This window comes from Elephantulus edwardii, unplaced genomic scaffold (assembly GCF_000299155.1).
Source record: "Elephantulus edwardii isolate Elephantulus edwardi_28Jun2011 unplaced genomic scaffold, EleEdw1.0 scaffold00280, whole genome shotgun sequence".
Classification (NCBI taxonomy): domain Eukaryota; kingdom Metazoa; phylum Chordata; class Mammalia; order Macroscelidea; family Macroscelididae; genus Elephantulus; species Elephantulus edwardii.
Window position 1 is genome coordinate 1,887,489 of NW_006400030.1, and position 13,740 is coordinate 1,901,228.

The 13,740-nt window shown below is 41.4% G+C and overlaps 1 protein-coding gene and 1 pseudogene across 1 annotated transcript in view; both read left to right on the forward strand.

The window, feature by feature from the left end:
• PHGDH (phosphoglycerate dehydrogenase) overlaps positions 1-13,740 on the forward strand; it is a 54,922-nt gene that overhangs the window by 13,722 nt on the left and 27,460 nt on the right. Inside the window, exons 2-3 of the mRNA XM_006900319.1 lie at positions 8,968-9,119; positions 11,167-11,232. Of these exons, the coding sequence (XP_006900381.1) occupies positions 8,968-9,119; positions 11,167-11,232 (218 nt within the window). The remainder of the gene's footprint in view (positions 1-8,967; positions 9,120-11,166; positions 11,233-13,740) is intronic.
• On the forward strand, positions 1,610-2,379 carry LOC102861704 (annotated as a pseudogene).

Consider the following 13,740-nt stretch of genomic DNA (forward strand, 5'->3'; position numbering starts at 1 on the left):
ACGGTGACCCAGCTTCTTGTTGGCATACTTTAGACTCTAGCTTTTTTCCCCCTACCTAGACAGCACACTTGAGAAAGATTATAGGCTCAGCTCTCTTACCTGTTAGCTGTCTTAGTGATTCTCATTTGGTGTTTGAATAAGAATAATCTTATTCTGGAAAGATTCTATATAAGCCCAAAGATTCTTTCGGATGTTTCTTACTCTAGTGAAAGCTTCTATGAGGGATTTAAAAATCCTGTCTTTTTTATGTGTATATCTTTATAAGGGAGCACTGGTGGCCTAGTGGCAAGCTACTTTGCCATCCTGAAGGCACACAGTTCGAATCCACCAGCTGCTCTGTGGGAGAAGGATGGGCAATCTCCTCCCATGTGATTAACTGCCTCTGAAAACCCACAGGTGAGTTAGCTATGGGTCTGTTCCAACTCCATGGTAAACAACAACAACAACAACTTATCTTTATAGTCTGGCTCCTTTTCCTGACTTTATGAGCAAATAGATAGCACCTTAATTGTTCTCTCTCTCCTACCTCCTCTTTGTGATCTCTATTTTTAGAAAGTTTTCCCAACCTCTGTGTCTCTCCTTTACTCCATCTCATCAGCCAAACAACTTTCCGAGTGTCTTCAGAGTCCAGACATAGGAGCCTTCAGTGAATTTGGTCTGTTCTGCCCCTCAAAAGCTAGCAGAAGAAACAATGTTGAGCAAGCAGGACCTAATACTGGGATAGATGATTAAAAGTTTTCTTTGACGTCCTCCTCAAACCCTAGTGGAGGTGTATGAAGCTAGATTGATTCATAACTAGGCTCATAGCTCGTGAGAGATGAGGCTAAGATTTGAATCCAGACCTGCCTTTAAGGTGTTTATGTAAATGACATTGCCTTCTTCTCCTTGAATACATTCAAATTCAGATGACATCCAGGAGCTCTCACTTTGGGTAAAGCAGCTCTCAGGAATTACAGGATTTAGAAGGATGAATAGGAAATGATTCCTGATTTCCACTGTATTTCTGCTGGATATGCTAACGGTATATCAAGGTAGACTAATGCTCCTGGAGTAACTCCAAAGGTGGGTCTGGTGGCCAGGACCCCAAGAGCTGATGCTGAGCATGTGTTGAATGTACCACTTGGTGTCTTAGAGCTCTAGTCTGGTGATGCATATTGTTAACACACTTAATAACGGAAGTCTTTCTAAGAACAGCCTGGTGATCCGCCTTTGAAAAACCAGCCACTGACAACCCTGTGGAACCCAGCTCTGGTCTGACACACATGAAGTTGCCATGGGAATTGTGTGTGTGTGTGTGTGTGTGTGTGTGTGTGTGTGTATGTGTGTTTCCTACAATCCTTTCAACTCAATGAAAATTACATGAGTCCAACTACTTATTTCTCTTCACAAAGATGTCTGTGAGCAGACACTGTTCACTGACTGCGTGGTTCTGGCCTATGAGTGGTGCATAGTGGTGCTCAACCACTAATTTAAATGGTGTTGATTCATACTCCCCAGAGGCTCTGAGGAAGAAAGGCCTAATGATCTGCTTCCATTAAGATTACAGCCAGGACATCCTTAACTTTCTGAAGGTGGGGCCCTTTCCCTGTTACTTTCCTGCTTAACTAACATGAGGCTTTTTGCATCGTATGTAGTCCTGATGGTGGTTCGTCTTTGAATGGGACTGTGATCCCTGAACCAGAAACGAAGATTGACGTTTTCCAGAAGCCATTCATCTACCATTGCAAGATTAAAGAGAGTGGCTTAATGTTGGTCCATTATGAAGGGTATTTAGAAAAGCATGGCTCATTATTTGCTCTGCCAACCCAAGGCATGTAGTTCGAAACCACCGGCTGTTCCATGGGAGAAAGATGGCATTTTCTCCCATGTGCAGTACTGACTCTGATAACCTGCTGGAGGGTCTACTGTGAGTGGATTCTGACTTGATGGTGCATAACAACAACAACACAAGCACCATGATGGTCAGTGCATTTAGTTTACCCTGGACATTCTGGAGGTTCTCAAAAGTTGGGAACAGGGCTTGAAGGGAATGTGTGTGAGAGAGAAGAGAAAGCTCATTAATCCACCTGCCCTTGGCTGTGGACAAGAAAGTAAAATTCCTCAGAGGTGAACATCCCCAAAGAGCACATTGATATCAACACTGATCTAGAGATTTGAAATGCACTGAGCTCCTGTGACTCCTTCTACAAAATGGATCTTGATAATGACTGGAAACACTACAGATGAAGGTAAAATACATCTAAAGAAGGCGTGTGGAAAGTGTGGTGCAGTGGTGAATGAAAGTCATCATGACGTTTGGTGGATGGAATTTTTTATAAAGAAGATGAAGACAAAGGTGGACCTATATCTGCCGGAAAATTTATGTTTAAGTGTGAATAGTGAGTTTGGGAGAACACATCTCATTTTCTACAGCATCCAGAGGGTAACGAGCTTTAAAGGAAGTCTTATTTTTAAACAAATCTTCTCTCTGTTTTTTATATTTGCCTAAATTATCTTTAATGTAAAGTTGTATTTTAAAATTTATTAGTACACAACATACATTTTAATTATTGCTTTCTTCTCTGTATCAATGAGGTTATTTATTTTATTCTGTTGTCATATTATTGTTAGGTGCCATTGAGCTGACTCTTGTGACCCTGTGAACAACAGGTCTGAACCTTGACTATTTTGCACTATCTTCAAGATCTTTCTTGATTATTTTTTGACTGTTTTTTATACAATAACTCGTTTACATTATCTTTCATTCATGTACATTGTTCTACACAATTCTTCATTCACATTGTGCTTCATGTAACCACAATACACTGTATTTCATAGAACCTGTCACTATGGATCTTTACTTATTATCACATCTCTTCGAGTCCTCTTTGAATTTTTCCTATTTCTTCACATCCCCCATCTACCCACTAAACTCTGCTATACCAGTGATTGCTACCCTTCCCTTTTTTCAGCCTTCCTCCCCACCTCCCCTTTGGGACATTGACTCATATCTAACGAGTGAGCCTTCCATTTTTGCAATAATGATCTTAATGCCGTATTTGTCTTTATGAGACTCAATTAGTTCATTCAGCATAATGCTCTCCAGTCTTTCCCATGTTATAATGTAGTATTTTACAAAATTGTTGCTTCTATCAATTTTCCGTAGTGTAGTTATTTTCATGTTTACCTCACATGAAATTGTTGCTCCTGAGTGCTGTGCAGTATTCCATCATATGAATGTACTGTAATTTCTCAATCCATTCGTTTGTTGTTGGGCGTTTCCATTTTCTTGCTATTGTGAATAATGCTGCCATGAACATAGGTGTACAGAATGTTCTATTTTTGCTGGTTTTTCTTTTTATATATTTTCCAAATACCATTTAAATAATCTTTTAAGGTTCCTAAGTGCCCCTTTCTTTTATGTGAGCCATTGGGGGAAAAAATAATTTATCTTCATGTGAACAATTTCTGGACCATTTTCATATTGTTGTTATCATTATGTGCCATCAAGTCACCTGTGACCCGTAGTGACCCTATGTGCAGCAGCTCTGAACCCTGCTTTGTCCTGAGCCAATCTCACTAATTCTGACACACCAACCCCCATTGCCCCAGTCACTGTATCAGTCCATCTCATCCAAAGCCTTCCTTTCCTGTGCTTTTCCTCCACCCTTCCAAGGAGGATGTCTTTTTTCAAGGGCCAATCTCTTCTGGTCATGTGCCCAAAGTATGTAAGACAGAGCTTCAAAATCCTAGACTCCAAGGAGAAACTTGGTTTCACTCTGGAAAACGTATTTGTTTTCTTGGCAGTCCATGGGGTATATTCAGTACTCTTCTCCAGCACCACAACTCAAAGGCATCAATTCTTCTGTCATCTTTAGTCACTGTCCAACGCTCTAAAGCATAGCAAGTAATTGTGAAGACCATGGCCTGGATTAGGCTCAGCTTAGTCTCTAGACTGACATTGTTGCTTTTCAATACTCTAGCGAGGTCCCTGACAGCAGATTTTCCCAGCATAATTCCTCTTTTGATTTGCTGACTGCTGATTGATTGTGGAGCCTAGTAAACTGTAATTCTCTGAGTAAGCTGTAAATTGTTAATAACCTCAATCTCTTCTCCATCTATCACGGTGCTGCCAGTTGGCTCAGTGGTGAGAATCTTTGTCTTCTTGATGTTGAGCTTCAACTCACAGAGAAAACTACAGTCCTTGACCTTCTGCAGCAAGCACTTCAGGTCTTTTTCAGTTTCAGCAAGCAAGGTTGTGTCATCTGCATAATGAAGGTTGTTGATGAATTGTCCTCCAGTCGTGATGCCACATTCCTCCTCATAAAGCCCTGCTTCCCAAATGATACGTTCTGCATATACATTGAAAAGGTATGGGGACAGAATGGATCCCTGATACATTGAACCATGCAGTGTTTCCCTGCTCTGTTTATGAGGAACGAGGACTGCTTCCTGATCTAAGTATAGGTTTCGCATAAACACAATCAAGTGTTCTGAGATTCCCATTTTCCTCAAGGTTAGCCACAATCTGTTGTGATCCACACAATCACATGCCTTTACATATTCAATGAAACACAGATAGACATGCTTCTGGTACTCTTTGCTTTCTGCCAGCATCCATCTGGCATTGGCAATAATGTTGCTAGTGCCACAACCTCTTCTTAACCCAGCTTGTATTTGCGTTTGTTCTCTGTCAAAGTACTCTTCCAGTCAGTTCTGAATAATCTTCAGCAGGATTTTGCTAGTGTGTAATACTGTTGTTGCTATGTGCCATCGAGTCACCTGCAACGCATAGCAACCCTATGACAACAGCCCTAAAACCTGCTCTATCCCATGCCAATCTTATTGTCTCTGACGCTCCTACCCCCATTACCCCAGGCACTGAATCAATCCATCTCATGGAGGGTCTTTGTTCTCTTTCTCTGTCACTCCACACTCCCAAGCATGACATCTCTCTCCAAGAACTGGTCCCTCCTTGAAACATGTCCAAAGTATGTCAGATGAAGCTTCAGAATCCTTGCCTCCAAGGAGCAGCCTCACCCTCTCGAGGACAAACTTGTTTGTTCTCTTTGCAATCCACGGTAATAAGTGATATAAATGATCTTGTTCGATAATTTCCATACTCTGTTGGCTCACCTTTTTTTTGGAATTGGAATAAACACTTATCCTTTCCAGCCAGTTGGGCAAGTAGTTATCCTCCAGATTTCTTGGCTTAACTTGGTGAGCACATCCAGGGAGCCTCTGTTTGTTGAAATATGTCAATTGGTATTCCATCAATTCCTGGGGCTTTACTTTTTATCAAGTCCTTCAGAGCAGCCTGAACTTCCTCCTTCATCACCATATTGATCATATGTTGTTTCTTGAAATTCTTGTGTCAGCCACTTCTTTTTGGCACAGTGACTGTGTATACTCCTTCCATCTTCTTTTAATGCTTCCTGAAACATTCAGTATTATTCCCCTGGCATTCTTAAGGATTGCAACTCGTAGCTTGAATTTGTTATTTAGTCCCTTCAGCTTAAGAAGTACTGAGCATGTTCTGCCCTTTTTATTTTCAGACTCCAGCTCCTTGCACATTTCATTTAATATTTTGCCTTGTCTTCCTGAGCTCCCCTTTGAAATCTTCTGTTCAGCTCTTTAACTTCGTGATTTCTTCCCTTTGCTTTGACTTCTTAGCTCTCTAGTACAATAGTCAGAGTTTCTTCTGACATCCATTTTGGTCTTTTCTTCTTTTTCTTCCTTCTTTGTAATGACTTTTTGCATTCTTCCTGAACAGTCTTCTTGGTATTTTCCCATAGTCATCTGGTCTTTGTTCATTAGTGTACAAGGCCTCAAAGCTATTTCTGAGTTGGTTTCTAAATTCAGGGGGGCTAGACTTGGGATCAAATTTTGATTCTTGTGAACCCTTATGTTTTATTTGCTTACTTATAATTTTTAAATATTGCCACTGGGAACATGTCCTAATATGAGACCAGATAAGCATTCACTATTTCTCTTCTCCTATATTTTCTCCATGTTAGATATTGACATGTTTGAAAAGACTTTTGCAATAGCCCAAGGCTTACTGTTTTCATGTTATAATGAAATAGTTTATCTTCAATTGCTAGAGGGAAATTGTGATTGGACTTGTTAACGACTACTGCTTATTGCAAAGATGTATAATGTTGACTTATATAACAAAGATAGTAACTTAGAGATGTTTGTATTCAAACATTCTGCCTAGGGTTTAAGTGTCTACATGAAGTTTGGTTTTTAGTAGCTAGTGACCCCTTGGTGAGTAGGACATGTAATTGATTATTTATTTCTTTGACATAAAATGTGTTAAAACTTTGGTGAGCTCTGGTGGCCTAGTGGCAAGAAGCTGCACTGCAATCCCAGCGGTGCACAGTTCGAATCCACCAGATGCTCTGTTGGAGAAGGAGGGACAGTCTCCTCCTGTACCAGTCAGATCTGGTTTGCTGGTACACACACACACACACACACACACACACACACACACACACACACACAATGTGTTAAAACGTCATGGATAAGATAGTTTTATTTATTCATTGTTTTTAAGATGGTACATTTCCCTAGTTGGATGAATAAAATCTTTAAGCGATGTGTTGTATAATAGCATTGTGTCATAGCATTTTATTGTTGTTAGGTACCCTGGAATCAGCTCTGACTCAGAGCAACTCTAAGTACAACAAAGGAAACCCTGCCCACTCCTGTGCCATCATCACAATTTCTGCTATGCTCAATTAAGTGCATTGTCCCAGTCACTATGCCATTCCATCTTTGTTAAGAATCTTACACGTCTTTGCTGACCTCCTACTTTTCCAAGCATGTTACTTTTTCCAAGGACTGGTCCCTCCTGATAATATGCACAAAGTGTATGATAAGGTCTTGCCATCCTATTATTGTTGTCATATGTGGTCAGCCTACTCATAGCTGACCCTCCATTAGGTTTTTAGAGGCTGTGAATCCCACAGGAGGAGATTTAGCCTCTTTCTCCCTCGGAACAATCTTGTGGATTGGAACTGACTGTCTTTGAGTTGGTAGAGCAACTCTTCACCCACTAGGCTGCCACCAGAGCACCCCTTGCCATCCTATTAATAAGCCAGTTAGTGACTTAACTCTGTTCACACTGGTAGAATGAGCAGGCTAGGGCAGATATTTTAGGTCAAAAGCAAAAGAGTTGGTTTCTCATTTCTTAACTGAAGAAAGGAGAAACTTTCTAGAACCATGTCTATACTGGAAAGGTAAAACAGAGTAGAGATCTTACCTTAGAAATTTTTCCATGTCATCAAAAAATGAGGCCATCTATATACCAGTTTCTAACAAATAGAGGTATAATTGTTGTTGCCTGCCTTTGAGTTGAGCATGTCTCATAGTGACCCTATGAACAAACGGCCTGAAGCCTCTCTACAACCATTGACATTTATCAAAGTTCATAGAGTGGCTGGAGGCATGTTGTTTAGGAAGTGGATGGGTAATAACCTGGGTAAAAAAGAAAAATTGTTGTTTTATCTTAAATTGGTTTTTCTATTTAACACTTTTAAAGCATGACCAAGCCTCACTTTATTAGGAATAAAAGTTTTTTATAGTTTGTAAAGTGAGATAAAATGCATTGTTATCTTTGATCTTATTGCTCTGAAGTCTTTGAAATAGTGTGGGTCTTACTGTACCAAGAAGTAGGCATTCAGAGAGTTTGATTTTTATGCCTCTGGCCAAGAGCTAATGAGAAGTACTAGTTTTTAGTGTCCGAGTTCATTGACTTTAAACTATGATCTAATATTTTAAAAGTGAAGATTTTCTTAGAATTCTTCAGGCTTAGTTTTTAAAAAAATATTTTTTCAGGCTTAGTTTTCTTTTAACTTCACTTTTCAAGTTGCTGTATCTGTTGTTTGACTTAATAATTTTATCCTTGTGATCCAGGAATAATTCTGGTTTTTATCATAACCTTGGGGTTGTTGTTGTTGTTGTTATGTGCCATCGGGTAGTTTGCGACTCATAGCAACCCTATGTACAACAGCCCTAAACCCTGCTCTATCCTGCGCCAACCGCACCGCCTCTGACACACCCATCCTGATTACCCCAGTCACCGAATCAATCCACCTCATAGAGGGTCTTCCCCTCTTGCGCTTTGGGATTAGCACTGAATTATCTTATAAATTTTGTATATTGAAAGAGGTTCTCAATGTGTGTTTTATTCTTATTTACTTACATGGGTGGGGTTTTTTGGTTTGTTTTCTTTTAAAATAATTATGAAGAATATTTTTATCACATAGAGACTACTCTCACAAACTGTGCATTGACATATTCCAAACTAAATTACAAGGTTTCTGGAAGAACATACTTAAACATATAACCTGGCAATTCAGCTCTTCTTGAAAACTCATACGTCATGTCATCAATGACATTTTCCTGCATTTGGAAAAGTTCTAAAACACAGTACAGAAAGCTTAGTATGTCTCATGGGAGGAATGAAAGTACATTGTTCTAAGGTACTAATTTGTACAAATATTCCTGATGAAACTCTCCATGGTACAAAGTAGAGGAGTTTTTAATATTCAGGCAGCATATGTCTTTATCTTAGGAGTTTTTAACAATTCTCAAATGCAATATTTAGATATCAGTATGAAATGAAAATGTATTTAGCTTATTTTTTTTAGGTTGCTTGTCACTTTAGCTACACCTTTGTACATTTATGTTGGTGGGAATAATTGGAATTATGTGTGTATATAAATGTGTCACTTAAAAATGTACATGAATATGTTATGTATTCTTTTCAAAATATTTTTTTAAAAGATTATAGCCAAGAAAGCTCTATTAAGCCATTTTCTCTGTTGCATGTGTGCTATGGGTCAGAATTGGCTAGGTGGGGGCAGGGGAACTGGGCAGCAAGGGATGAGCTGCTTTTTTGAGAGGTGACACTGTGGCCGAGGCCTTGGGAGGTCTCTCAGATCAACTTTGTGGACCCTGATGTTTCTCTTTCTGCCTCAGGACTGTGAAGGCCTCATCGTCCGCTCGGCCACCAAGGTGACTGCTGATGTCATCAATGCAGCAGAGAAGCTCCAGGTGGTGGGCAGGGCCGGCACAGGCGTGGACAACGTGGACCTGGAGGCCGCGACAAGGAAAGGAGTCCTGGTCATGAAGTAAGCCATGAAGGCTAAGGGGTTGGTGTGGAGCTCGCCTGTGAGAAAGTCGAGTTTGACTTAAAAGGGCTGACGGGGGCCACCTGGTCTCAGCCAGAGTCCAGACTTGTCATCAATACTTATAGCTCTGTAGTCCCCAACTCTCGGAAGTAAAAGTTTTGTGATCTCAAAAGGCTCCACACATCCACCCAGTGAACAGTTGGCACATCTGCAGCCTGGCCAGGGAATCAGAAGTGTGTTACTGAATTTTGCTGCATTCCCTGTGCCAGCTCTGTCCCTCCCGCTTGTCTCATCCCACTTACAGTAAGTGTTCCTCGAGCTCCGCTTTGCTCTCCTTGCATGCATATGCAGTCACCACAGAGACCGTAAGCCTACGTGCTTCCTCACCCCTTTGGAATCCAGCAGTCACTGGTCTCTTCTGTCACTCTGATACCAGAAGGAAAAGAATCCCCTTTAGAACTGTGTTTGTAGAAACTCCTAGGCACAGGCCTTGTAGGCATGTCAATGCCGAGCAGTCCCATTTCAGTCTCCTATTCTGGTGTTTTGATGGGACGTAAGGACTAACCCGAGTCTATGTCCCAGTCCTTAAGCCTCTTCTCTTCCCTTGGGGACTCCGTTGTCCTCCAGGCCTTTTCCCTCCCTCTCTTCACATGCCCCTGTAGGGCAGGGGTTATCTGAGATCCATAACTGACAGGAAACCTGTTCAAGGACAACCTGTTCTTGCCTGGGATGCAGGCCCTGGACCCTGCCCCTCCGTGTGCTTCCCTGACAGCCTGATGGCTGGGGGAGAACAAAGGTGATCTTGTGGGAAGAGAAACATTGAGACTCCTTTTACAACTCCCATGGGAATCTCTTAACTTTTTTTTCTTTTGTAGCTTTTCCTTTTCAAAGTAAAAATGACCTAGCAGGGGAAGGAGGAGGATGAGAGTGTGTTTAATTCTTTTAAAAACATGAGTTTCAGAAAATAAATAGCTTTGTAGGTTGCTTCTCGATTGTCCTTTTTGTGAAATAGGTAGAATCAATATTGTCCTGGATGCGAAAGTATGAGGACACTAATAAATAGTATTTTTCTTCTTTCAGAGCTTACTGAGAAATCAGAGAGCAGAGAAATCAAATAGGTAGAAACCAAAATTGTAGCTTTATTACAATTGAAATCAGTTTGGATAATTTGATGTAGGTCTGTGGGCTTACCTCTGAATTACATAGACTTACCCACTTACTGGGGAGCTCTGGTGCCTGATGGGTAAGGAGTTGCTCTGTCAATTCAAAGGTTTCGAATCCACCAGCTGCTCCAAATGAGAAATATGAACCGTCTCCTCCTGTGTGATTTGAAGCCTCTGAACACCTACTAGAGGATCAGCTGTGAGTTGGTTCTAATTAAAACGCAATGATTTTTGAAACCCACCTTTTAAAGGAGCTCCAATGGTGCTCAATGGTGGTAGTTCAGTGTCCAGCTAACCAAAAGGTTGGTAGTTCAAATCTACTTACAGCTCGAAGATGGAAATCCTGGTGATCTGCTCCCATAAAGGCTACAGCCTAGAAAGCCCTATAGGTCAGCTCTAGTCTGACAGAAGGGGTCACTATGAGTTGGAATTGACATGAGGGTACCGAACAGCTAAGACAACCCACCAGTCATGAGCACAGGATGAATCTGATTGATGGCATGGAACTTCAGGAAGCATGCACTTTCTGTAGGCAGATTGATCCTGAAAGGAGAGCACAGAGAAAAGGGCAGAAGCACACATAGGTCCCACTGTTTCATGCGCTTCTTCTATGTTGAAGAGAAGAAAGTATATTTGGGTACAGAGAGACTAGATATGACCCTCCACATGGAGACATGAAGACATGGCAAAGAAAATCCTTCCTTCCATCCCTGACACCCAGGAGAGAACGCATCAGGGTCTAGGGTGATGACAAGGTTGGGGGTTTGGACTAAGAACCAGTAAACTCAGGGAGCATAGAACATGCTCTGGATTTCTCTAAAGACAGGAGTGGAAGTCCTAGATCTGGATGCACTGATGTCTCCCCTCTTGTCTCTGGTCTTTAGCACTCCCAACGGGAACAGCCTCAGTGCTGCGGAGCTCACGTGTGGGATGATCATGTGCCTGGCCAGGTAAGTCTCCAACTTCTTAGCAAAGCCATTTTCTTGAGTGTGTCACAACTGGCCAAGCAAAGAGACCTAGAGAAATGTAAAAGTATTTTAGTTTGGCAGTTTCAAACCACTGAGGCTGTTAATCTTTCTACTAAACATTAGTATACTGGTTCCCCAACATATAAAGGTCATTGTCTTTTTGGGTTCCCAGTGATTTGCACATGGTCAGAGGAGGAAGAAATATGGGTTTCCTACTGGCAGCCCCAGTGATAAGATCTGAGTTAACCTTTCCTATTCCTCCTTGTTCGTCTTCCACTCTCCACGTCCATGCCACAGCAGTCGGTTTCTGGGCACACCATGCTTTCCCCTGCCTCTCAGCCTTGCAGATATTGTTTGCGTTGCCTGGAGCATCCTTTCCCCTCATTTTTGTCTAGGCAACCCGAGCCTGTTCTTCAAGATTAAGCTTGAGTGGTATTTCATGGGAAGTTATTTCCCTTGTTGACTTTAGGGCACTCATACCCTTATCACTGTTCTTACAAATCTAATGCAATTGAATGAAATATCATGCTGTTGGGTACTTCCTGGACCTACCTGTGGGGTTGATATCACAAGGGAACACAAATGGTTAGATGGCGTGCTGTTCTGGCAGGAGTTCTGGGTTGAAGGTTGGTTAAATTTCAAGACAAGATGGTCTGTTAAAGGCTGGGGGCGGCCTAGCAACCAAGTAAATATGACATATAATGTGCGTGAGTCTTTTTATATTGGGTAGTGTTTTGCCAGAAAAGATCATATTGAGCCATTACTTTGTTCAATGCAGAAGCAAGCAGTCAATGGGCAGAAGAATAGGAAGGTCCCTTCTAAGAAATCAGGGGCTCCAGGAAGCCAGCAATCCTAACTCATCTACTCATTCTTACTTTTGTTGTTCTTGTTTATTTGTTTTCATTTTTTAATTTTTTTTCTTCATCCACTCATTTTTTCTTTTTCTTCTTTTTCTTGTTGTGTACCATCAAGTCAGATCTGACTGACACAGGAGGAGATTGGCCCTCCTTCTCCAGTGGAGCATCTGGTGGATTCGAACCATGTACCTTTGGAATTACAGTGCAGCTTCTGGCCACTCACCACCAGAGCTCTCTCATCCACTCATTCTTAAAGCCTCCTAGGACCAAGAAATTATTCTTTATTCCCTAACACTAGACCAGTTATTCTTGCTGGGGTGGCATCTCAAGGAATCAAACTCTGTTCTCTTCTTGAAGATTTCTGCCTTAAGTGTCAGACCCTGACTATCTCAGTATGGTATTCACTCACCAGTGAAGGAGAGGAGAGGTTCAGGGGAAAGAGGAACAGAGACGATTTCTGTAACAGAAGGAACTCAGCCTAGAAAGAGACCTTAAGTGAAGCATCTGAAACGGCAGGGCTGGGTATGGTGTTACTTCCTCAGAGACATATAGAAAACAGTATCTTGGTTTCATTTGATTTATAATTTCAGTGATGGGGGTGGGAAGCTGAATGCCAGTGCAACTAGGTCTTTCTAGCAAGTTAATCCCTTACTTTGGATGGAAAATGTAGGGAACCAAGGATAATTTTCCCTCTGTTTCAGGACCACTTTATTTAGAGAGGTGGGCTAAGTAGTAGGATTTTTAAAAACTACCTCATTCCCAACCACCCATCTGTGGCTCTACTGAGCAAAGATGTATTACAAACTAAAGAAGTTAGGGAGCTCTGGTGGCCTAGTGGCAAAAAGCTGCACTGCAATCCCAGAGGTGCATTGTTCGAATCCACCAGATGGTCTGCTGGAGAAGGAGGAGCAATGTCCTCTTCCTGTACCAGTCAGATCTGATTTGACGGTACACACACAAATAATAAAAAAAAAACAAAACCCAAAAAACTAAAGAAGTTAGTTCTGGTGGCCTAGTGGCAGAAAGGTGCACTGCAATCCTGAAGGTGCACGGTTCGAATCCACCAGATATTTTGCTAGGGAAGGAGTGACAATTTCCTCCTGTGCCAATCAATTCTGACTCAATGACACACAACAACAACAACAACAAAAAATAAAAACTAAAGAAGTATGCATTCTACTAGAACTAATTAACTTATTACACATTAGTCTTAACTTACTATATGCTCGTTTAATCAGGTTGCTTTCCTGGTTGGGAAGTAATAGGAGAAAGTGGACAGTAAAGTTGAGAACACTGGACAGTGTGGATGGAGAGAAGACCAGAACAGACCTCTTAGAGGGGAACTTTGCACAAATCACCAGAGTTTCTAGGATGCTATAATTCCAGGAGGCTGGAGGAAACAGTGATACATAAAGAAGAGAAATACGACAACAATGAAAATACCTGCTGACTCTTCTTAGATTTAGTTGCTTGGTTTGGAGGTTTAGGGTTATATCTTCAAGGGACAACTCAGTTAATTGGGCCAATAATATGTTTAGTGCTTCTGGGCTATCTTCCAGTTTGTTACATTATGCCTAGGGTCTTAAAAGTTTGCCAGCTGTCATCCAGAGTACAATAATTGGTTTCTATTAGT